The sequence below is a fragment of the Xiphophorus maculatus genome, chromosome 10 (assembly GCF_002775205.1).
Source record: "Xiphophorus maculatus strain JP 163 A chromosome 10, X_maculatus-5.0-male, whole genome shotgun sequence".
NCBI lineage: Eukaryota > Metazoa > Chordata > Actinopteri > Cyprinodontiformes > Poeciliidae > Xiphophorus > Xiphophorus maculatus.
The window spans coordinates 8,662,025-8,688,507 of NC_036452.1; the positions used below are offsets into that span (position 1 = coordinate 8,662,025).

At 36.2% G+C, this 26,483-nt stretch overlaps 1 protein-coding gene across 12 annotated transcripts in view; it reads left to right on the forward strand.

The window, feature by feature from the left end:
* LOC102225404 (calcium-activated potassium channel subunit alpha-1-like) overlaps positions 1–26,483 on the forward strand; it is a 97,359-nt gene that overhangs the window by 26,124 nt on the left and 44,752 nt on the right. For all 12 annotated transcript variants that reach the window (XM_023340865.1, XM_023340861.1, XM_023340859.1 and 9 more), the window contains exons 3-5: positions 15,984–16,045; positions 20,714–20,807; positions 21,038–21,149. In XM_023340865.1, the coding sequence (XP_023196633.1) occupies positions 15,984–16,045; positions 20,714–20,807; positions 21,038–21,149 (268 nt within the window). The remainder of the gene's footprint in view (positions 1–15,983; positions 16,046–20,713; positions 20,808–21,037; positions 21,150–26,483) is intronic.

Below are 26,483 nucleotides of genomic sequence, written 5' to 3' on the forward strand. Positions count from 1 at the left end.
GGCAAACGCAGAAGTCGTCTTTCTCTGAACTCTGTTTTTCTCAAAAGAGAAACAAACAAGACTTGACATGACTCTCTGGATTGAAAGCAAAGGGCTTTTCCTCATATCAAGCAGATTCCTGGATCCAAGGTTCCTTTACACGACCTTCCCTCCTTTCCTCCTTCCTCCTTTCCTTCATTCCTTCCTTGCTGACTGTGACTCTGGTTTTTTTATAAAGTCTGTCTTGTGTAAAAATGTCTGCTAAAAGACAGTTGGGAATGTTTGTATTATCTATAAAAGGGAATAAATTGACTGAGAACTCTGTGAAAACTCCAGACTTTTCCAGACTCATGTTTCCAAAGAACATGTGTTGGAACTAATCGTGGGGTTAAAACTATTGGTCTTTTTTGTGTGCTTACAAGAATCTTGTTATTGTTGGATGAGTGTATTTTTGAAATAATATTTACAGAGGTTAAGGAGAAGCACTTTGAGTTACATTCTTTGGAGATTACCAGAAAACACAGACGGCAATCTTTACGCAGGAATGAGAACGCAGGTTCACACAGGAACCAGCAGAAGACTTGACATTTTGACATTAGATCCACAAAACACTGTAAAGGAAGAAGGAAAGTATTCACTTCAGTTCAATAGTTTTATTGCATAAATGATCAGGTTTATAAGGACTTATAATTGTTTAAAGCTAACCCTAACTATTTACACTATTTACAGGTACACACCACAGGTCCCACCATTTCAGTATTTATTGAACTACAACAAAAGAAACATGGAAATATTTTTGAAAAACTAATCCATCCCTCCAAAATTAAGACTAAAAATAATCTAGAATTGAAAGTGGACTTGTGTTACTTTTACTATTCTTCTGTATAATTTTAGGTAACTTCTGGTAGTAGAGGTCTTTGGTTTTGGAGAAGAATGCTTTAGTCAACAAAAAATAGAGAAGCTAGGACAGTTGACTATGTTAACTGGACTAAGGGTCCTTAAGCAACAAATTCTTGCTTTTGTGTGCAGAAGTCATCTCTGCATCGGATGCAGGTGTAAAGTTGCATGAACTGTTTGTGCACAGGAAGCCAAATTCTTTGAGCAAATATGGCTTTAGTTTTGGACAGCAGTGGGTATCAGGTGTGATAATTATCATGTCCCAACAGCCAAGACGAAGATTTCTTTCTAATTTGAACCTTTTCTATGTTAGTCAGTCACATTAATTAGTTCCGTAAAGTAGTACTGTGGTTTAAAACCAGGGAAAAAGGACTTGCCTAAATGTTCTTATTCTGATTTTGTGAAGAGATTGATGAGATGAACTTCTTGGTTGCCATGAAATGATACTCCATTATAGATAAAAATGTTGTTGTACAATAATCTGTAAAAGACTTTGAGACTCTTCAAAGCAAATCTTGATCTTTTAACCTCTCTTCCTGAAAAAGGTTTAATTGAGGTAACACTTGAGTGATACGTGATACCAAGCAAGCTCTTTGTTGTAGTTCTTAGAAAAAATGAAACAAACTTTTAAAGATGGATTTTGACATCCAAATGTCCTTAAAAATAAACACTCTACACATAGAATATAATCAAAAGTTTTTTTTTCAGGTGATTATGGTGATTAAGGTGATTAAGCTCCTAATCCTACTCCTATTATTTTTATTATTTACCAGCAGAGTAATAAATGGTGATTTATTTCTGTTAGTTTTGATGATTCCAGCTTAAAGCTAATAAAAACCCAGTGCAGAAGGAATTTATGTTGCGGTTTTCTCCTGCTGAAACGAGTGCTTGCAGGATCAGGAACCCCCTCGTTCAGAGAGTCTTGCTGCCTTCTGATCACGTCAAATGCACAAGTGATCTGATTTCAAAACTTTGGCTGAAGTGGCTCTTGTAATTCTAGTCCTCAGTGTGGCGGTAGAGCGTGAATTCAGCCTCAGGATCAATATCAAAACCCCCATGGGAAGCCGTCTGTCCGAGGCAACAGTCCAAAACCTCATAACAATAGACTCGTAATGAAGCTCACTTGAGACATTTGAATACTCACAATGGGGCACATAATTTTATTGTTTATATAAAGCCAGAGTCAGTGTTTCTTTTGTCACTGAGGAGAAAAAGTTATGTACTGTATATTCACCTGCTTGATGTGTGATGTCATGTTGTAAATTCTTTTCAGCTTATTTGAGTTGAATATCAGTTAAATTGAGTAAAAGTTTAATAATATTTAAAATATAATTATTATCATTTTAAAATACAAATAGATGATAGTGAGATTTCTTTGGACCCCATCAGTCAAAACAACGGACAAGAAAAAAGTCTAGTGCAACCTTAGCTCTCATTTACATAGCATCTATATTTTAACACAAAGGGCCTGTTAGGTGAGATGTCACCATTGTTTTCTCTCACAGTGACAAATATCAGAGAAAGAAAAACTAATATATTTAATTTTTATTGTATGTCTGTCATTTGCGATAAGTCGGCTGGATTCTGATACTTCAGCAGAGAGGGGGGTGATGGCTTGTTGTGGGTGGAAACATCCTTCCCCTCCCATCCTACAGTAAGCTCTTTACGCCTCGCTGTGAGAGTTTTTGGGATGCTTCCAGGGGTGGCTTAAATCACGGCTAAGCCACTGATGGATTTGGAGCTGCGCTCTGCGTGTTCTGATTGTGGAGAATTTTAATATCTGAATAATAATGAAAGCTGTTGTAGAAAAAGTTTAAGTCTCATATATAGAAGGGCAGAACATGCAGCTTTGGTCTAATGAGAATAATTCAATTGCGCCACATGAAAGAGTCTGCAAAACGCAAAGAGAATCCTAAATAGGCGTGTAAGCTGGTGTTGCATGAGGATCCGGTGGGCTTGACCCAAACGGGTTCAAGGATAAGCAGCACTGTTTTCAGAGCTCCACACGGACATCGTCTGCACTGATAGATCAGATCGCCTGCAATGTACAGAGGTCGTTGTCAAACAAACAAAGGATCCTGTTTCAGGCTGTAGGTGGCTACAGTGCAACCTATGCAACATGAAACACAAACTGAGTACCGTCAAAGGTTTAGTGGAGGATCTTGTTTCTGAGTGCTGTAGTCATCATTGTTATTTGAATATAAGAGTAATGTGGCAACAGTCACACGGCAAATGTCAGGCTACTGTCTTCAAGAGGGTAATAACAAGTTAAAGTAAATGCATATTTAGAATCTATTCATAAAAAAAGTATTTAAATACTATAGGCACATATTTGAACGACTGATCATTGTTGGTCTAATTCTTTTAACCTTTTGCAACTAAAAGACAATTAAAACAATAAATAATAATAGTAACTTAAAGTGGAAGAGAACTGCAGTGCTTTGCTAAACTTTCAAACTTTTTTGCACATTTTGTCACCTTACAACCATAAATGTCTGTGTTTATTTGGACTTTATGTGACCAACCTTCACGAAGCAGCATATCATTGGGAAGTGGAAGGAAACGAACACATGCACCGAGAACACTTTTTCTTTTTTTAAACAAATAAAACCCTTAAAAATGTAAGCCCCCTTTACTTTCATACCCCTAGTACAGGACAATTAATTTATTTTACAGTTACCAGCACCGTCAAGGCCTGGGAACAAACCTGACAAGAAACATTTACATCGCACATGATCTAAATACGCTACACCCCCTTAAAAGAAGAGAAAAGACAACTAAGTTGGTATAGGTAACACCATGCTCTGGGGAATACAGCTAAATACATGGCCCACCTGGAAGAAAACCTATTGGAGACATAAATCCATGCTACAGTTTTCATTTTCAAACATTTATTTGTAAAGATTTTGACATAAACTGACAGATTTAACAGATTTTATGTGCATTGGTTTGCATGTATAGAGCTGTAAGCCTGGATGACCACAGACCTAAAAGTCTTGTAGAGGACAGACGTCTCAGAACATGTTTGCAAATTTGCGAAACAAACAAGAAAAATATGACTCATGTGAGTTGACTTAGAGCAGAGCTGACCTTTAATCACCCAAATTTGAATTTGAACAATTTGATTGAAGCATGTTTCATTTAGTTCTCCTTGTACTTAATTTCCTAGGATAAATCTTTCTATGTTTGCTGCAATAATCCACTTAGAAAACTCTGAAAATATTCCATTCCCAACTCATAACTCCTAATTTTTAAATTGGTAATCATTTGTGCATTGTAACACAATAAAGTTGTCTTCGGCTTAAAACCATTACTTTGTAATTCTGTTCCCACTAAATAAAATTAAAAATTTCAGCACAAACTTATGGCACAATTACAGATATTTACATAGAAGTCTTTTAGGTGTGCATTTCAGCCAAACATTTTATTATTTTGAGTAGTTTTCAGAGATCCATGAAATACTTATCAGTTTTCTTTTAAAACGGAACTGGAGCAATTTTCAAATCATGCTTGTAAAGACTTGGTTCAGGTTTTTCTGTTAATAACCTTGTTTGTAAAAACCAATTTGACTAATTGTTCCTTTAGAGCTAAAAGAAGTGAAATAAAAAAAATATATATTAATAATCTATGCTCGTATACATTCACAGTTTGGTTGTTGGTGTCCACCAAGACACAACTGTCCATTTCGGACAGTGTGATGTCAGACTCCTATTTCCTTTGATTTCAAATCACCCTGTTGTCTCCATGACCTTCCTGACATTTTGAAGGTCGCTGATTCACAGTAAATATGGAGAGCCTCATTTCAGTGTGAAGCCAAGCACGACCCCGTGACACATTGAGCAAACAGAGCTCGGTATTCTTCTTGCTACTTTTTTGGCTGCCTCAAAACAGTAAGGTGGTTGTTAATTCAGTTCAGTTTCTTTGAAAAGTTTTTATGTGTAACGAAACCCAGCAGATTGCATTAAGTCACTGACTTGCGGCATTTGTTTCTCCTGGAGGAGTACATAGCGATAACAATCGCTTGCATTGTGTTCGTGACTTTACAACGATGCCTCATACCGACCATGCATGTAGCAACTGTGGAGACAAAAAACTCTCCTTTAACAGAAAGAACCTGCTCAGTCCGAGGCTGTTTCTGAACAAATCCCGCATTTACTGTACAAATATAGGAGGCCTCTGCACCTCCACCATCAGTTTTACTCTTGCTGTGGAGGAGAAAATGCTCTCAATATTTGCACAGTACGACAGGACGTAAGTAAACAGATGCAGCACACAGCTGAGCATGCCATTTTAGAAATGAATTATTACCTGATATAATGCTCTTTGCATATCCCAGCAAGCACAGTCAGAAAAAGGCATGCATACAAAATCATGGCAGGCTCTGAAGGCTTATTTATTTAATGGCACTTGTATTGAATTTTTACTCTTCCTTCAGGTCTCCCTCCTGCTCATTGTTAAATATGATGACAAGGCTACATTTTTTTATTTGGACTGCAGCCAGGAATAAATTGATTCTTTAATGCTCTTGGCATCCTGTAGGAAGGTCTGAATATGGCTCCTTTTTTTGGAGAGCTTGCATTATTTGTTTCAGTTTCTCACAGAGTTCCTTTCTTTGAAGTATCAGGACACCATGTGGCTTAGCCTCATCTGGGGTGCAGGAAAATGCTGAGTTTTTGTATGAAATAAACTAAAGTCATTACACCTGTGAACCTATTCGGGCCTCTTCAGCAGATATTTTTGATGACTTAATTTTGAAAGATTCCCAAACTCCCTCCGTTCTAGTGATGCAAGCATGAAGTTGGAATATTTTAGTAGTGCAGCAAACATGTTTTGGATGTCTTTCAATGGCTAAGAACCTATTCAGCATTATTTTTTTCTCAAGTGTTTGCAAACTCAGTTCTTTTGTTCAGTGTGGCTGGCAATAAGTACATAATAGTTTCCCTTGTATTTCTTTCATTTGGGATTCCCAGTGTAAGGCTGCAGGAGCCTGTTACCCCACACTGTGTGTTTTGTAGTTGACTGAGCAGCTCAGATTAGGTTGCAGTCAATCAGGATGTGAAAATGGCTAAAAATGACCCTCCAGACAACCCTCAAGCCCCATGAGTATGTTCCTTATTATTGAAAGCAGCTAGCACTTTACTATGTGCCACTTACTCCACTTTTATACCGCCACAGAAAAACATGTTATTTTATTTACACAGTGACTCAAAGTGTACACACCCATGTTAAAATCTCAGCTTCAATTCAAGACTAAATGCTAAAATTAAATTCGAGATGTTTTCTTTGTCAAAGTGTTAATTTAAGGGTTTGCACATTCATGCAACTAAGTTATATTAAAAGCATATGATGTTGATAACATATCATAGGCTCATTTCTAAAATCACAAAAGCTTTACAACGGCTGAATTTTATATATACTTTTAAAGAAATACTTATGAATAAAAGTTGCTCACAAGTGTCGCTGTATTGAGGTGTTATTAAATGCTACTTAGTGGTAAATAAATGTGAATCACACAGCTGCATAGAGTGGTGGAGACAGCAGCTGTTTGGAAAGTTCATTGGTTATTTTTGACTCGCTGTATTCAACACCATGGATAGTCTATATAGCTATATAGTGCTAGGAGATGTGATGTCATTACTCATCACATGAGTAATGAAATGTGGGAGGGAGTTTATATATATATATATATATATATATATATATATATATATATATATATATATATATATATATATATATATATATATATATATATATATACACAGTATATATATAGTTATATCTACAGTATTTATATATATATATAGATAGATAGATATACGTATATAGATAGATAGATCTATATATAGATCTAGATGTCTATATATATATATACTGTATATCGACATCTAGATAGATATAGATAAGATAGAGCAGTTTGGAAAGTTCAGTGGTTATTTTGACTCACTGTATTCAACACCATGCATAGTCTGCTATATAGTGCTAGGAGATGTGATATACTCATGTGATGAGTAATGACATGTGGGATATAAATATAGATATCTATATATTGAAATCTATATAGATATCTATATATAGATATCTATATAGATTTCTAGAGAGAGAGAGAGAGAGACAAATAGACAGACAATTTGGTTCATGCTGGTCTTTTCTGTATATAGTTGCTATAGATTAGAAAATGTCAGGTTCAACACTGAGATGCCAGTAGAATCGAGGTAAAATTAGGAATAATTTTCTTCTGCACCGTTCAATAATAAGGAATTTGCTGCACACGTCTTTGAAGGAAGTCTGACAAAAATAATGATTTATCGGCTCTTATTTTGCAGATGAGTAGAAAAAGTATTTTAAACCCAACTTTTTCAATCGTGAGAATGTCACTGAGATAAAAGAAAATGATGAAAGCCTGCTTAAAGTAATGCACTCTCTACCGAATGTGCACCTCCTGGAAAGCTTCCTGAATGATGCAGGCTGAGTATTACATTCATCCACTCCAGACACCCACTGAGTTGATGAGGGTTTCTAGGGATTTCCTGCTGAAAGACAATTGTTCAGTTTAAGTTGAATCACAGCACTGTTGGCTGTGCTCTAAAATATTGAAATGCACAAAGGGTACAAAGGTTTGTGAAGGCCAAGGAATAGATCCCGATTCCAGTCCTCCTGGACAAATTTACTGCAAAACCTGATCCAGAATGATAAAATATTTCCTCAACCCATCACAAAGTTCTGCAGAACCACACCATTTACACCATTGTCAGAAAAATTTGCTAATGTTGCGCCTATCTTGCCTGAACCCAAAACATCATTGTAACTCTGAAACAAGGATGGAGACCGGAGTTTCATTAAGTTGCATAATGAAAATCTTTCAACTTGACCCAGGTTGTAGGTCTGGGACTTGAATCACTTTTAGCAATCTTTGCCCCGTGTGATCAGGAGTAACAGTAAAGCGCTAGGTGTTAACGTGACTTGAAGCGACAACGTTTCAATGTCTCCTCTGTTTTACCAAAGTGTATTTTATGCTACATCAGACTGTGACTGGTTTTTAAATGTTGATTCAGTGTTAGGTTTCTTATCATTTTAAAAACAATCCTCAAAGTATGATCCTCTAAACCTGAACCAATACAGTGAAGGAGTGGACAATTTGGGATTCTGAAGTGTTACTGACATTATTACAAAGACACTAATAGTTTTTTCAAAATAAAAGCACTACCTGTTGGGTTCATACAGAAATTTGACATTAACTGGTGTTAATTTATGTCTTTCTTTTTTTTTCCTCAACATTAATATGTTTTTGTGGGGTAAATGTTTTTTTTTAAAAAAAATCACAATAATTAATAGCTGATTTTTATACTTTGAATAAAATGTTTTGAAAAAGATAAAGATGTTACTGTCTATATGGATTGACTTCATAGCCTACAGAAATGATGTAGGCTATGAAGTCAATCCATAGCTTACATGGATTGACTAGTAGCAGTAAGGGCTTTGAGGATTTGGCCTTGATATATTGTTTCCCAGTTGATTATGGTATTTAAGATGTATTAAAGTTATCTTGAACTTCTAAAACATAATTTAATTCAACTATTATTTTATGGTTTCATAGACTTAATAGTTCTTGCACATGCTACATTAATCAGAACTGCTCTGCTGTGTCAATAATTCATGCTTGAAACAGACAGGGTTTAGCAAATGGATGTATAAAGTCTTTATGTCTGTTTTCATTACACCTATTATAACTACTATAAATACAACATGGCTTCCAAGTAATGACTTGTCAAGATCTCCAGTTTCACATTGAATAGTCTTATAGAAAAATAAGGCGTGAGAAGGAATAAAATTCTCAAATGTAAATGTTTTTTATTGACATGAAGTTTTAAAAAAAAGCACAAAATATATGTCAAACTGAAATTTTATCAAACACTGGAACACAGAGAGGGGCTTATAATGTCGTTAGGGAGAATTTCTGGAGACAAGCTGGTTAATTTCTTTGCTGGGAAACAGCTGATTTTCAGCTTAACTGTAATGGAATGATCATAGCTGTTGGACTGAGTGATGAATCCCCCCAGGAAATGTGCCTTTTGTTGTGCTTTATCACCCTCTTTTCACTGCTTCCTTTACTAAAATGTTTTAATTATGTTTTATTCTGCAAGCTGCAAATGGCTACTCAGAGATAAGAAAATGATTTGTTATGTTGCTCTGTGAATAATGTCAGATTAGTTGGGTTTAATCACACCGACCACTGAGGTTTGTGGTTTCTTTATCGGTTACTGCTGGAAATATAGCTGGTGAACAGTTTTGCTTGTTAATTTTATTTGATAGTATAAAATGAATGTACCTTTTATGCTCTGGGATTTTAAGTAGACAACAAAGATTTTTTTTTTCAGTGTTTATCAGGCTTCCCATTTTTCCATTTCTTTCTTCCTCATGATTAGTCTCTGCTCCTTGATAAAACCAGCCCAGAGCATTTGGAAATTAGAGCGTCAAGAACCATGACACATAGACCCTGTTCATTTCTGCATCATTGAACAGCTCCTCATTCATGCATCACTTTAGTCAAAGCAGCTCTAGAATGATCAGAATGACACGTGAGGAGCTATTTTTCAACCACACTCAAACAACTTTCTACTGATCATCTGTATATGACTTGTCATCCTTCTGCTGCTGGCGTCGCAGACAGCAGCCCATTATCTAATCTATCTGTGATCGTGTCAGCTGTAAAAGAATGCGACAAGTTTTGACAACACAACAGTGCACTGCTTTAATAAATGTACAGTCCCTTGACAAAGTATTCACACCTAGGTCTTGTGAAATTACAAGATCAGCGATTTTGATTGTGATTTTATTTGATAGATGAACACAAAATACTGACTTTGAATTGAAAATAAAGTAATGTTTTAATTTTCCTTTCTTTTTAGCAATAAAAATAATTTTGCCCACTTAACTCAGTAAAATCTTTTGACTTCAGCAGTGATATAATTAGTAATCTCCATCTGAGAGCAGATTTTCGGTGGAGTTTCAGAAGAACACATTAGAGCTGGAAAGGCTTTGGAAAACAACAAAGTTGAAAGTTCACTTGTAGCATTTTAAATAATCTATAAGGTTTTTGAAAGAGATGAGAACTGCTTAGAGGTTAAAAGTTTACATGTATTATTTCATACAATAAAAAGGACTGCTTCTCCTAAAACTCTATATTATATCTGTATTACTACCAACTTTCTAATATTATTCAGGGTTAAAATTGCTGTTTTTAGGCATTATGTCAAATAGAATGGATTGAAATGAAACAACTCATCCTGAAAACATCTATGGTGATTGGTGTGTGGAGGTTTAGTCCAGACTCCTGTGTTCGTTTTATAAGAGCTCTGGGTTTGTCTCTGTTTCTGGTTTGGCCTCATCAGGGTAAATTCAGTGTCACAAAACACGGAAAGGTTACACTGATGCTGTGATTTTGACAGTCCATTCATATTTCCTGTCCAGCTGATGAGGTGGACATTGTTGATGAAGCACATGCTGAGAAGGTTATATTAAGATCAGGCTTGAGGAGGGCGCCAGGCTTCAGTAGGACTATCTGAGACCACATTAGTATGCATGTTGTGTGTTTGCCTGTCACTACAGGCAAGGGGCCACATGCAGAAACAGCCAGCGAACAGGTCTGACCTGGGGGGGAGACACAGCTGTCTCTTCAAGGCACAATCTTGAAGAGACAGGTGTAAGACACTATTTTAAACAAAGAAAGGCAAAGGTTGAGCTTATATTTACATGTGCAATTTGTACAAAAAAAGCTGAAAGTAAAATGAATGCATACAATTTTGGCTTTTAAAGCAGAAATATTTTAGTTATTTTTGATGTTGACATTTCAAATAGAAGTCTTGCTTTTTAATCAGCAGGTTTGAAATAGTTTGTAATTGTGCTGTTCTTCATTATTTTCCCTTATTATTTTCTTATGTTGGCCATTACTAGTTCATTTATGGTTCATCTTAGCTCAGACAGATGGACTGGCTGGTTTTCACCAGGACAGACCTGAGGTGATTTTATTTCAGAAACCAATGTGTTGCAGAGGAGACTGCTGTCAACCGAAAAGGAACAATAGGTCACTCACTGCAGGAAATTGACATGTCTTTCTTTAATGGTGTTTAGGGGAACCTGCTACAATATTAAAATATCACTCAGAGACATTTATTTATAGTCTTCTTTGAAGATAGAAGAGTATTATTAGAATAACAGGTTGATTTTAAATTTACTTTCTCAAATCTGACCCGTCTACAAATACTGGGCACACTATGTATTTTCAGAGGAACATTTATTATGATGGCTATGAATTATTATCATCATATCTTAGAGCCTGAAAATCTAAGTCTAAAAAATGCTAAACATAACTGAGCCATTGGTTTTTCTTTTTCAACAAAAGATTTTGTTGTAAAGTTGTAAGCAGTCACTGATTGTGTGGCTACTTTTTTGCATACGCAAAATGGAAAAAAAAAAGAGTGCTCTTATTCGTCCAAATTATATTCTATGCTGGAAACAGATTGGGTGACTTTTGTGAAAATAAATAGGTGAAGAAGACAAATTTCCTCCATCTCATTACAAACTACTATGTCTGTGAATCATGGTAATAATACAATCTATAACCACTCATGTCAAACACTCCTCTTGTAGCTAACTATGGACAGCACAGTTATGAGCTGAACAGTAATTTCTTTCTCAGTGTATAAGCTAAATGACTGAGTGCTTAACAATTTGACAGTAAGTCAGTAATTTGACCTTCCTTTCAATATAAAGGAAGGTCGAAGTCGAAGTGACTTTTTAGAGCTAAATGATGTGTTGTATATCATCATATTGTACTTTCCTTAACTTAATTTTCCTCAGTAGATAAACAACCAAATTTCTAAGCAATACACATGGCAATACACAATAAAAAAGATCCTATGCAACACCACAAGATTTAAAGCAGTGGCTTTTAGCTAGAGCTAGTCGTGCCTATATGCAAACAGGAACAATAAGTAGACTCATTCACTTTCAGCTTTAGCATTTTACATTCCTTCATTATGCACACCAGTGTTACAGCTCACAACATTTTCATTAGCTTGTGCAAATTCTTCTTTTCGGGGTTGAACAGTTGCATTCTAGAAAAAGAGTTCTCTATTGAGCATTTTCCTTTCTCTTTTGTGACAGTCGTTATCCTCAAACTTCAAACTGAAATGGAATTGAGCTCCAATTCATAAATACAAGTTCCCTTCAGCAGAGACAGTTAGAGTGATTTTTCAGCCTAAATGCAGTTCCTTGTCACTTTGGCAGGCTATTCGTGCGGCTCAATGGTGAGTCACACTCCAGGAAGACTGGAGAAGCATGAGTGGGTTCTTTGATATTTGCAGATTGACTTTCGAGCCCCTGAAACCTACTGGTGAACTCCTGGTGGACTCCTGTGCATAATAAGCAGAACCGTTGGGTAAAATATATCCTGAGAAATACCAAAGAAAAAAAGAAAATTATTAATTGTTCTTTCCTTTCCCACATTGAAAAGGCATGTGTCAAAAGTGTATGTTTTAACTAGACAACTTAAGCTAAAACCTTTTAGCACATAAGTAAAGCTCTTTTCATTTTTCCTTTTGTCAGTTTTATTTGTAGATCTTGTCTTAGACGTTTGTAGAGCTGAGATCAAGGTCACGAGGCAAAGTTTCAGGATACTTTTAGATTAAATTGACATTTTTAACCCTGAAGACAAATAGCTGGAAACCTTTATTCCACCCTTTTTACTTACTTTTTTTTGTACCATCACAAATCTTGCAAATGTATTTGTTAAATGTTTTTGTCAGTGGCCAGTTAATTTTTTTTCAAAATTTGTCATATTACAACTACACACCTTTTGGTTTTCCAGGTTTGTTCAGTGCATAACTAATTTCTGTATAAATATTCTCCTGCCTGAACTGTGCATGGGATTTTATTTGGAGATTTCAGTATAAAACGAGCTAAATAAATAAATATTTGAAAACTTTTAATAATCATGCACTACTTTGCGTTGGGCAGTCTCATAAAATGTCAATTAATAAATTTTTGACTTTGTATCATGATAAAAATTTTTCAACATTTGGGGGTTGAAATACTTCTGCATATAATCTTGTTCCTAATAACCTTTGCTAAACGTTGCTGTTTTCTTTTACTGTACGTCATTTTGCTTCTCTCTTATCATTGCCGTCAACATTAGTTGAAGAGTCTGTTGACAACAATAAGTGGGCTACAGATTGGGCTGAGTGTGTCTTGGCAGCTCTCTTCAGTTGTTATGCAGCGGTTGGTCTTAATCGTGAGTCTGAGCTCGCCATGCCCCCCTCTAGGGCAGAGCTGGCGGCTGGCGGCCAAAGATACAGATGTGATGTATGGTTATTTGACCGAAATGAATGTTGCATACTGGCACCATCTGGCGACACCTGATTGTTGCTCGGCTGCTTGTTGTAGCATTTGTGCTTTGCTTCCCACCACAGCTGGATCTCTAGCTGCTGGTGGCATTAGCATTTCTAGGGTTGCGCCAACGTTGTCTCCAGTTCCTAAACTGAGACAGCCAAAGGCATAAAGAGATTTGCGGGCTTTCAAAGGAGAGGAGCTGATTAAAAATACATGCGGAAGCCTTTTGTCATTACAGAACCATCAGCGGTTGCAGGTTGACAATACAATTTTACTTCATGGAAATGAATTAGGCTGGCCTTATTCATTATGCATGCCCATTGGTTTCTTGTTCAGGATGGCCATTGTGTCATTTCTAAACAGATGAAAGACAGACGGGGGCTGTGATAACCTGGTAATGTATTTCTGGATGTAAAACATTTGTCTTGCTGTCCGTCAGAAACCTTTTTGTTCATGTCTTTGTCTTTCCAGGTCAGGCCCTCGTCTACCTTAGAGCTGGGTCTGAAGGAGAAAATCAGGACAGTCTTTTCAGAACAATATATATGAGCTGCTCCGCTTTGGATTTAAAAAAATAAGGTGGTGGAGGTGCACATGTAACAGACTAAAAATATCTGTTTTCTAACCTGAAGACAGAGAGCTGGTTTTGTAACAGTTGGTCTATAAAATGCAAAGCATAAAAAGTCAGTAACTCTGCTATAATTAAGTTGTTTTAAACCAACTTTATAAAACTCCAGTTAGATAAATAAAAGTTTTGCCTTCTATCCACCATTTCTGATAATCTTCCATCTTTTTCTCTAACACCTTTGTGTGGATTCTGGTGAACTTATCATTAGTTAAATCAAACATCTCAAACTTGTTTTTCATCTGAATAATTTTATAAGTTACCTTTTCTCTCTGTTTATTCTACCTGTAACTAGTTGTACTTACAGTTCAGTTGGATTCCCTTTGGTATACATGACAGTAATTAAGTTTCACCTTCAGCCTTATCGTGTCAGCACTGTTACCTGACAACTCCTTGTTTGTTCTTACTGACACTCCTGAATCTCAAGTTCATTATCTTGCAGCAGACATGAACAAGTTTCCAATGTTAAAGGCTTAACAGAAAGTTCAGTGTTAAAATTGCTATATATTATGTCATTCCATCACTGCAGGTAAAAGTCCTTTCAGGGCGAGGCCAGAGAACGTGTCAGTGTCTGGAGTTTTCTCCAGCAGAACAGTTGGTAGAGTAACACAGAGTTTCCTCTCCCCTGGTTGTTGCTGTGCACAGCTAGCTAAAAGGAAGCTTCTTTACTTTTTCTAGACTTACACAAAAGATGTTTTGTGTTTCAAGAACCATGGACATGTATGGAACGATAGGAAAGTGACCAAAAGATGTCATTTTTTGCTCAATGCTTTTGACTCGCAACTTTATGTTTCTGGAGCAGAAGCCTTAATTCATCTAAAACTTTTTTTTTTATGTATTTTTGTTGTTGATGTAACTTTTTTTTATACCTTTGCTCCTTTTTCTATGAAATAACGTTTTTCTTTTTTTTTTTTTGCATGAATGGTGCTCTGCAAATAAACTTCTCTTATTTAACCTTTACTGTGTATAATAATATAACATATTACATATATACACAATAGAAAACCATATGATAAATATTGCTTCTGTGTTTCAAATTAAAGCATTTACATCCTGTTACACTTTTATGTGTTCATATTGTGATTTAGTAGTTCATTTTCTCTCAACATTATCATATCATGACAATCTCAAACTGGCTTGTTTATACTCCACAACATGCCTCAACCTGCCTCCTACTCTGCCCTGAAAAGCCTCTGAGCTCCTGCCATGGTTTGGTGTCATTCACTGGCATCCTTCCTGGAACAAACAGGTAGAGTGACAAATTAAAAACGATGTCTTGGTTTGTGATGGGAGGCTTGCGATAGCAGGCCTGCTCCACTGTGGCCATTGAGGCTTCAGGCTCAGTCTCAGGTTTATCCTTCATTTGTTGTTTGTGCCTTTGATGAAAAGAAGTCACATTCTGTCACTGGGGCTTTTCTTCTACTGACAGTTGACATGATGTGCTGGTTTCTTTTGTGTCTATTTACTGGAAGGTAAATAGGAAGGGATGAGTTCTGCAACTATTGCTCAAAACTGAAATTCTTTCTCTGTTTAGACTTTCTTAGCTAATGATTTACTCGTGCAGCATGCAGTGCCCTCTATAATTTTTAGCATCTATTGATGTGTAAAAAGCCCTAAAATAAAGTGTCAGTTGTTTTGTAATGCAGCGTATAAATGTTTTAGAAGACAAAGAGTGGTAAAGGTGCTAATACCATTTAAAAAACTACTCAAAGTTGTTTTATTTTCAAAATTGCAGATGTCAGACAGAATAAGCTGTTGATGTCATCTTGTTGAGATGTTTGCTCTAAACCAAAGTCTGAAAGATGTGAACAATTTTGTGATATTTAATGCAAATCACATGATCATCAAGACATTCATTAAGATTACTGCTGATATCATGCAGCCCCAATTTCAGTTGGTTTAAATGTTTTGATAATTGCTCTGATTGGTGATATGTACAATTCAAAACAAGTTGCCATATTTTGCAGCCATTACCTAATTTATGAAAATCTACACACATCTAGCTTACTTGAAAGACATGTTCTCTTATTAATTATATCGTCACTAATGTAATCTCAGATTTTATTAAGCTGGTGTTTCTCTCTCTGTTTTTCAGGTAGTCCTCGTGTTCGTTCTCAGCATTGGAGCCCTTGTTATATACTTCATAGATTCTTCTGAGTAAGTACCTTGTCTAATGAATTGTCACCAAATCTCTTAAAGCTGTGCTTGAGCTTTAGCCCAGAAGTAGATGTGCAGGTGGGCCTCAAATGAACTCACATGTTGTTGAATTAATGTTGAATTAATCATAAGCTTCCATAGTTTTTACCTTGTCTGCTGAATTTTTCGAAATTGTTTTAAAAGTCTTAGCGTACATGTGAAGTTCTCAATCTGAAGTAAAAAAAAAAAAGTAGATATCTAAAAATGATCTCTTCCTAATAATTTAGTTTGCTGTATATGTTAAACCAGTCTGTTCTTGGTATATGTCTATCTCTATCTCGTCTTAGTTTTTATCAGACACTTTTTTTTTTGTTATGCGGCTTCTGCTAACATGCAGTGCCTGCCTTGATAAAACCTGTTCGATTGCCGTCATAACCAGATTGGCCTTTTCAAACCGGCAGGAATGCCCGACTTCCTGTTCGAAACAATCGCCATCATTCATCAGACCAGAGGAAATGAAAACGTCCTTTCAGCCACATGTGCCACAGCACACTGTTACTGCAGTCTGATGCTGCTTGAACAGGAAGTGCCATTAAGAAGTGCAGCAAAATACACCAAGATAAAAGCTTTTTATCAGACCCGGAGGGAGAACCTTCCTGCTGGGAGCACCGTGAACGTGGCAGAGAGGAGAAAATGTGCTTTAAGCTCGTGTAATCAGGCTTAAAAGTCCTGGCGGCAAGCATACAGGTTATTTTTATTTCATAAGATCACTTGCAACAAAGGGCTGGGCTCATTTTGTTGTGGTTTTGCAGGCATGATCTCATTTCATTATCTTGACAAGCTCAGGTAGAGTTACATCCTCAGTGAAGCCACCTGTGGCCTTCTATTCTCAGAACTTGCCCCCAGTGTCTCTGATAAAGCCTGACCTTCAGCCTGTGTCTTAACCTCATGTCATTGTTAACACCTTAGTTCAGAATAAAGGTAATGCTGCAGCATTACATTTTAATATAGATGTGTCATCTTAGTTCTCATTTAGTCTTTATTTAGACTTTTTCCAGCTGTGTGTCAGGATAGCAAGCTCAAAGTTAGGCAGTTGGATGGGTTTTTTGCTTTTTTCAAATTGTTTTGACGTGCCAGCCAACTGTAACAGATTTAGTCCTGGTCCTCCTGATAATTAGTCCGGTGAGGTTACTGTGGCTGTTTTTATGACGGGCAGCCTGACCTGATAGGAAGAGACACAGAGGAGATAAACACAGCAGACCCACTTAGAGAAGATTCGGAACAGAACTTAATACATGGTCAGTAGAATAACTAAGCCCAGTTCTTTCACCTAAATCTCATATAAACAGAGCCAGTGAGAAGTTAACTTCATCATGGGCACGAATGTCAAATAACTTAGGGCTAATACGGACAAATTCAATTTTTTTTCCAGGGTTTAGAGATTGTACAACATATATTTCCACTTAGTTGCTGGAAACCCACAACATTTCCTTTTGCAGAACAAGATTCTGGCTTAATTCTGGTGGGAATTAAACCAGGTAGTTGTCTGAAACAGACATGGCTTTATGCATAGTTCATCTACTTAAAAACTTGTTGATAGCAAGAGAGTGTGTGGTTGAGGTGAAACTTGCTAAGAAGCAATTAACCCAATTTTAAGGGGAGTATAAATGTATTAAGTCTGTATACATTATGTTGACAGTGTGTGAATTAGAGAATATATTCAAGAAATGTACAACTTGTGCACCCAAATCCAAGTTTTAAAATTCATTGACATTGCATGTTGTTTAACCAGCCCACACTAAAAGAAATATGTCTTTCAAGGTTCTAATTTGGTCATTTATAGTGATATAAACCTAAGTCCAAAAATCTGTTTTATTTTTTCAACCACAAATAAACAACGCTGTATACAGTGCTATTGACCCACTTGTTGTCTGTGAGGGAGATGAAAGTTTGCCAAAGGCTACGTAACCCATGGTAAAGATCCAACATTTTGCCTTCTGCAAATTTAGGTTAAGGTTAAGAACAAACAAGTCAAATCTGGAGTAATTAGGAGGCAACGAAGGTCTTTGATCTGAGACTGGACTGATTTGAGTCTGGAATGATCAGAGGAACGTTACGGTGGGCGTGTGAGATGAGTGCTTCTGTGAGCAAGAAGACTTTCCGATCCATATCGGGATTGATTCTGTTCCCAACTCAGCCTGGAACTCAATTATGCTGCTCTGCAGGTCTGTCTCCATGGTACGCTCTGTCACCCTGCAATAAAAGGGATTTGCAAGGCTGAAGTGTCATTACTGTGAATGAGGGACTATTTGGAGTGGCAGAAAGGGATTTTGCCTCTGTTTTTTTTTTGTGGTACCTACTTTTATAGATATTAGTGTTCCGTTGTTGTTATTTTTATAAGAAGTAAGAGGACGAAGGAAAAATAAAGTAAATCTTGAAGTTTTGTAGCCACTGGGGTAATCCTTCAGCTTTTTATATAACACCACCAGAAACAGAATAGTGCAAGGTGCCTTACTGTGGTCCGACATGTGCTGCTGTTCACTTTTTTTAAATTTCAGAATGGAGTTGGTTTTTGCAAACATATGGTTCCACGACTGCCAATGACATAAGAAGCTCTTTCAGAACGGAGAGCTGCTTTCTGTTTTAGATTCAGAATTTTATCAGATGCCTGTAAAATAACATAGCATAAGATGCAACACAAACATTTTACACTGCTACAGGCGTAAATCCGACCTTGTGACCTTTTAAAACATTAAAAAGCTTTCTTCTGAATTTTGTGCTTTTCTAAAATTCAGTGCAGGTTCCCAGCATCCAGAGGCTCTAGGAGTGGAGGCATCACAACAAACTGCTCAGCCAATTGGAAGTTTTTCTATGGAAGAAAGTTGAGTGGAGATGAAGTGTCATACCACCAAATTTTAAATCTGATAGACAGAATCTGTGCAGCTAATAAAGACCTCAGTAATAAACTTGGTCACAAAAATGGTGGGTTTTTTGCATTTGCAGAATTGCCCATCACCAGTTCAGCTGGTCGAAAAAACATTAATTAATTAATCGTGAGATATCAGCTTATTATTTTGGGAAAGTTGCTCTAAGAGATTTATTTTACTATCTCTCAGTTTTTAGAATAGATAGAAACAAATTATACATAGCTATAATTGTAATATACTGTCTACAGGGTTTTACCACCTTGATTAAATTCTGAATTCTGGTGAGGCAACGTCGCCGACCTCCATTCAGCAGCAGAATATCAACCCAATGTCACTGCTCTGCATCAGCTCAGTTCAAAAATAATCCCTAGGTACTTAATCCTGCTTTAGGAACTCCATAAAGACAGTGTTTCATCAGAGTGAATCTATTTTTATTTGATTTTGCTTTTTTACATAACAAAAACAATGTGCACAAACAATCCAGGAGGTAGTAGCACAGTGGGAGATTGCAACTGTTGGTATGCACTGGTGGACACTGTGAGTGGAGGTGGAAAACCAGTAATGTGTCTGGCAAGCCTGAAACCTTCCCAGGTCACATCCCAACTTCAACGGTCGTTTGGAAAATACAACTTTATAAATTGTGAAACTGTAAAGTTTTATAGCAACATGACTGCTGTGTGTTTAGATAATTGCAGTGAAATATGGTTCACAACATATTTCACACAAAACATTATATATCATATATCAGCTGTCACATAAACTGTAATAACATTTGTTCATCATTGGGATTGTTTTTACCATCTCTAAAATTTTAACTGCTCTGACCAGCAGTTTCATTTTGACTTAATCTATTTTTTTCATTCTGGTTTTAGAAAAACAGCAAAACATACAAACAAAAAATCTAAACTCACAAAAGCTTAGACAAACATATTCAAATGCTTGCTTTTAGAGGCCTTTCATTGCATTTTTAACATAACTAACCATGTAATAACTACTTTGTTGTGTTTTTATTGAGTTTTTATTTGAATAAATAGTTCACATTAAAGCTCTGCACTAAGTAAACCATTTTTATCACTGTCAGTTAATTCTTATGCAATAAGCCTTTCTTTTTATCTCAGCTGTGAATGATACTTTTAAAAAAATATTTCTAACTTTCAGGTCATCAATATTAGAACACAATCACACTAACCAATTACTTACTCATTCTGCTTGGTTAATTATGTCTCTTTATTTGAATTCTTCGTGCCAGATACAAGCTTTTTGAGGGTGAGACTTCACTACCTTGCTAGCACTTGCTATGGCTGCCTGATCTCATAGATGAAAACATGACTCCTGCATGCATTATTAACCCTTAAACTACTGCTTTTGGCCCCGCATTTCCATCCTGCTATGTGCATAGGATGCGTAATGCAAGACTGAGAGGAAAGCAGCACAATTTTCATTTGAGAACGATCACTCCTGGAATACAAGGAATTCCTTGGATATTTTTGCAGTTATTTAAGGGTTAATGAGGTATATCGACCAGTTCTTGCTTGTTACAATGAATGCATGCATTTTCTCAACAGATTAAAACAAGGAAATACCAATTAATGCACCTTTTTTGAACACTTGTGTTTCTCTTCTGTTGGAAGTCCTAAAACATGCATTTTCAGGAAAAGAAGAATGCATCTGTTTTATGCTTTATGTTACAAACACATTGCAATTTTTGATCTGTCAGAATTTTCTCAAAGAAATAAAATTACTTTTTTCCTTTGTGTGACAGTCCCATTGAATCCTGCCAGAACTTCTACAAAGACTTCACCTTGCAGATCGACATGGCATTCAACGTGTTCTTCTTGCTATACTTCGGCCTGCGTGTAAGTAAAAGTCTGACTGAGAAACATAAAATATCTGGTTATGTGTTCTTGTACAGCTGATGAGTAAAAATTATTTTGTAATTTTCAAAAAAAAATTCAGAAAATCAGCAGAAATATATGCTTAAAATTTATAAATTGTGTGTATCTTGTATGATGTTCCTATTTTTCAATTGAATTATAAAATGTCATCTTAAAATGTGTGCTCTCATACTTTCCCTTTATTTTCACAGTTTATTGCTGCCAATGACAAGCTATGGTTCTGGCTGGAGGTGAATTCGGTGGTGGACTTCTTCACAGTTCCTCCGGTGTTCGTGTCGGTGTACCTAAACAGGAGCTGGCTGGGTAAGGAAAGCAGAAAAGCTTAAACTCTTAGATGAAGGAAAGTTTTTGTTCTCTGTATAAATTCCATACAGATAAATTCCTACTATGGAAGTTAGTTTGATTCCATAGAATATCAGATTTTGTATTTCTAACAAGAATGTGCACTAATTTATGTTCATTCAATAACGTTTATTTTGGTTGATTCCTTATCTTTACCACTGGGTTGCAAGTGCCACCAAGCTTCATTTGGATCCCCTTCAACTCCACCAGGGATTTTAAGCAATACCTGCAAAAAGACTCTAATTCATTTGTTGTTTGAAAAGAACAAAACGAATAGAATGACAAGGCTTTGTTTGGTGGCATGAAGCTTAGAATAGAAGTCAATCTACTAAATGTGTGAAGCTCATCGCTCAGAGAGGTCTTTGAGAAATTACAGGATTACAATAGGTAACTTATTTATTTATTTTTTGTTGAATTTCAGCATTGTTCGATATATGCAATATCAGAAAGTATTATCTTTTTTAGCAACAAGTGTCCCTGGCTATAGATATGTAGACAGAATGGGCTGAAAGGTGAAAGTGTGCAATTTTCTCCTGTTATGTCCCCCTGAGCCAATATATATTAACTCGAGGTGTGGACGCCAAACAAAAGCAGGGCCTGTTCTTGGCTAATGCTGCCATCTAGTGGACATTCTGAAATTTGCTGGCCATTTAGGATATTACAGATTACTTCAGAGGAAGTCGTTGCTTTGTGCAACATGCTGTAAACTCTCTGTATTGGAGCAACCAGAGCAAGTTGGATGTAGCTTTTCTTGAATGAAGCTTGTGTGAAATTATACTTCTAAAATATTTTATTTATGCAATTCTATGCTCTTCCCACTGTTCTGGAACAGGAGCACAGTGCCTTGCAAATAGTATTTGTACATCTAGTGCATCTTCACATTAAGTTTCAAACTAGTTCTTATGTGTTAGACCAACATAAGACAGTCTGAGACAGACAACAACAACAATAATAATAATAAACATTCCTCTGAGAATTTGAGTCCTAATGATTTTGGCTTCTTTTTCTCAAGTTCCTACTTCAAACTGCTTGGGCAGCACAGCTGCATTGTTGTTGCATCTCTGTTGTGTCATTGTTGCTACCATTTGTGTAGGTGGTGTTCTTTTTTGTTGTCCTTTCAATCTTGCATGACTCAATGCTCTGTATTTAACTGTACTGACATATTCGCTGTTTTTCCCAAACCGGGGAGGAAATCAAAATGCTTGATTGCTGCTTGAATTTATGTGAAAATGGGGTCAAGCAGGTGATGAGGTCATTAGCAGCTCAGGATTTTCTCTCTTCTCATCCAAAGTCTGTATGTTCTGCACATGGTGCTCACCCAGTCCTCCAATCTGCTGATCCTGCTGTCACTACAGTTTGACACAAATTCCCTCTCAGTATTTACAAATACTCTTTCATTAACATGCTCAGCTGTGCTTGACATACATACAAGGAGAAATGTGACATTTTAAACAAAATCTGTTATTTTATGAAAGCAATATCAGGCATTAATGCAGTCAGTATTTTTTGTGCAGTGCTTGGATTTTGATCTCTGGGGCAGAACATACGAGTACTGCATTAATCTTTGACAATGAAAATAATACAGTGAAGCATTACTTGTTGGGATATGATTTTAATATTTCAGCAGCTTTGTTCCCTTCAGAGATAAAAACTAAAAACACAAGCGGCTTTTATTATTGAACTATCCACTACTCATATATAATGTCCCCAAATTTCAATGTTTTTTTTTCATATAGCATTTTCTGGTTTGAGGTCAGAACCTTCAAAGATGAATGTTTCACCAACATAAATGATTCATTTGTCTTAAAACTGAATCTTAAGGTAATTAGACAAAAGATACTGATTAATGCTTAATCAGATTAATGTTGTGTCTTGCGAAAATGTTCTTGCACCTTGAATTTTTTAAGTTAAGCACCAATAGAAAGTAATAAATTATAATGCAACTGACAAAACAAATTTAAAAAAACACATAAGAAAAGAAAAGCTCTTTTCTGGTCTGGTGGGATTTGTATTTAGTCTGTATTTACTCTGATGCTTCCAAAAATAAAATTGAGTTCAGGCATTTGTCTTCATAAGTCAAATAAATGATAAGTAGCGACCACCTGCCTCTTGATGGACATGCAGCGAATTTATTTCTCACTGGGGAGATTAGATTCACCATTGCAGCTATTGAAACCTGTTTATGATTTAATCTCGGCTGAAGAAGGTCCAGTCACATGAGACCAAAATTGAATTTTTGGCCCACATGTATGGTCCAAAAGTAATACATCATCCTGATGACCCCAATGTGTTAGACCAACATTGGTAGAGGTAGATGCTACCTCTACATTATAGAGGTAGCATCACGCATTTTCTAAGCAGAATGAAGGAACCTGGTCAGAAATTATGACCAGGTTTATAATACTAGAGCTCATCTCCCCATAAGGAGAAAACCTGCAAAACACTGGAGCTTGAGTTCGGAGGTGACCCCAAACATGCAGCCAGACTTGCGTTGAGATAGATTAGATGAAAACATATTAATGTGTTAGAATGCCATAGAAAAGTCTGAATTTGAATTTAATTAAAACTTAGTGATAGGAGAGAAAGAAATCATTTTCAGAGACACCTCTGATCAAACTGAGCTTGACATTTTTGACTTAAATAGAAATGCACACCACATTTCTATTTATCAAGGGTTTTAGTTTCTATTCTTTGTGCATATTCTTTGTATTTTAAACACACTGATGTTTAAAATACATCAGTGTACATCTTACATCAAAGTTTAAGATGTAAGAATCCTTTTGCATGGTGTAATACCAAGCTGTACAAATAATTATATATTTAGTTAAGGATTAATAAAAACTAAACCATGTAGATATGGGATCAACATTTTGTTTTCATTTAATCGAAAAATGTCCAATCTGCTTTCTACATTTTTACAAATATTTGTGAAATGGTCCTTTAAATGTTTCAATGATTATTTTTGATGGATTGTGCAACAATCCATCAAATCCATCCATTGATGGAGGAAAGAACATTCTGGAATAGATTATTTATTTGTATTCTACTCAAACATGTGAAGTTGTTTTTTGCCTCAGAAAAAACCTCTCTAAATCTAGTGAAATTATCTTTTTTGTGTGTAACCCCCACTCTGACATGCACTGTAAGGATTAATCTTCTGTGTGGAGTTTTTTCTGCTGTGACACTGAATGACAGACGGAGCAATATCTATCAGCTGCTGTATTTTCTCTATTTATGTTGACATCTCACATGTTACGCATTTAGTTGCGGCGTCAACTCAAATTACAGTTAATACATCGGCTGCGATTAATTGAGGGATTATTTGGGAATCTATGACATAAACACACAAACACTAGTATGACCACAACTTCTCAGTGTTCTATGTACGGCTTTGCTGAATGAGCGTGTGCAACAAAGATACAAGCTGTTCTCATCCAAGATTAGAGAATGAACTTTTGTTCATGGGCAGCAGTTGTAGAGTCACTGAAATGAGATGTGGGTTATATTGTTAAAGCAACTGATGGGCATGAATGCAGTCTGGCCTCTTCCTTTCCCAGGATGAATCCTAAAGGAGCTTACACTCTAATATCCTGATGGGAAAAGGGCTTGCTTTAAGCTTGCAGTGAATCGTCATGAGAATGCTGCAAAGGTCTGAGAGAAATCAGAACACAATGCGTCTTCAAAAGAAACAGCTGATTTTGGTTGTTGCAGAGTAATCTTTCTACTTGATTTTACCTGATGAGCCTGATTCAGAAGAGGGGAGAAGAGGAGTTTTTTTTTTCTTGTTGTTTCATTTTGTTTTATTGAAGCTGGAAGCTTGTTGCGGTAGTTTCTAGATATGATTCCAACAAAGATGCTAGTGTACAGGGGCCCCGAAGGGGACACGCTTTCCAAGGCGGTCGAATGCACAACCAGACGCAAGAAATCAACTGGAGAGCTCTTCCAGAAGGGCTACAGGGTCAGGATGGGCCACGGGTTGGCCCCCGACAAAGAGGACCAGGACAGCTTCTGCTTCAGTCTCGGTGGATGCTTCCACTTGATTTCTTACTGGGGTAAGACCACAGAGAGGAAGTGGAGGATTGGCACATCAGTTGTTGTGTCAGCTGGCGCAGGTTCAGGATTTGGTGACATAAAATGCTGCCAGCCTGGCAAATTCTTACTGTAGAGCTTTGGTAAAGGAGAACAAGAGTTCCTGCTATGAAAATGGTTATTACTCCTCTTTTTTTGGCGTTGTAACATTCGCATAACTTGAGGTGGGAAATAATCAGTTTAGTTAATGCCAATGGAGATAAAAATGCACTTAATTCCAATTTCTCTCAAATGTGGCAGTTTTGGCTATTTTTATTATTTATTTAGCTTCATGGCTGATGATTAACTCAGAAGCACAAAAAATAGTTCTAAAAATCTTACATTTAAAAATCTCAATTTTATGCCATAAAAATTTCAAATGTAATTTTTAAATCTTTATTTGTACATTTTTCATAGAGTTGTATTATTATCATCAAAGTCCTATTTGAAGGAATTTATTGCTCTCAACCTTCTCAGCAGACCATATTGTTATCCTAAAGCTGTTTCACTGCAGTTTTTGTAGTGAATCAAGGATTCAAATATTATTTTTTACCTCATCTCCTTTATAATTTAAGTTGAAAAAGTTTTACTTAGCTTGATCAGCTCAGTTAAATACTAGTAATTGTGCCAAACTGGAAGGATTTGGAGTACCAATGAACTACTTAAGGTTACTCCAAAGCATCTCAATTGGATTTAACTTTTTAAGTCTTTTTTTTTGGTCATTCATGATGTTTTGCTTTTTGAGATATTTTTGCCTACTTCATGCTGTCAAACAAATTTAAGTTTGACAGCAAACTTGACGTAGAAATCTGTCATTGATTTATCTATTGAAATAGTAAAAAATAGTTTATTAACCATGATTAATTTATGTAGGGTTATTGCGTCTTTTGAGCCAGGTTGATTTGTATATCTTTTTTCTTCAATAAATTGTCCTCATTTGGACAAATTGGTCTAATATTATAACTTGTTTGCTCAAAACATTGACAACAAAGCAAAATAAATCTTTGATATTTGATTAAGTGTATTTGGTTTCATTTTCCAATTCCTGCTTTAAATAATAATCACCATAAACAGTCTTATAATTCATTTAGGGACCTTGCTAACACTGTTACTAAAATGCTTTTTTAAAAAATAAATAAATAAAATAAAAATCTGCTCATTTCACATGGGATTCAAGCTCAGGCTGGTTTTGGCACAGCTGGTTTCATTCGTTATGTCGTCCTTGAA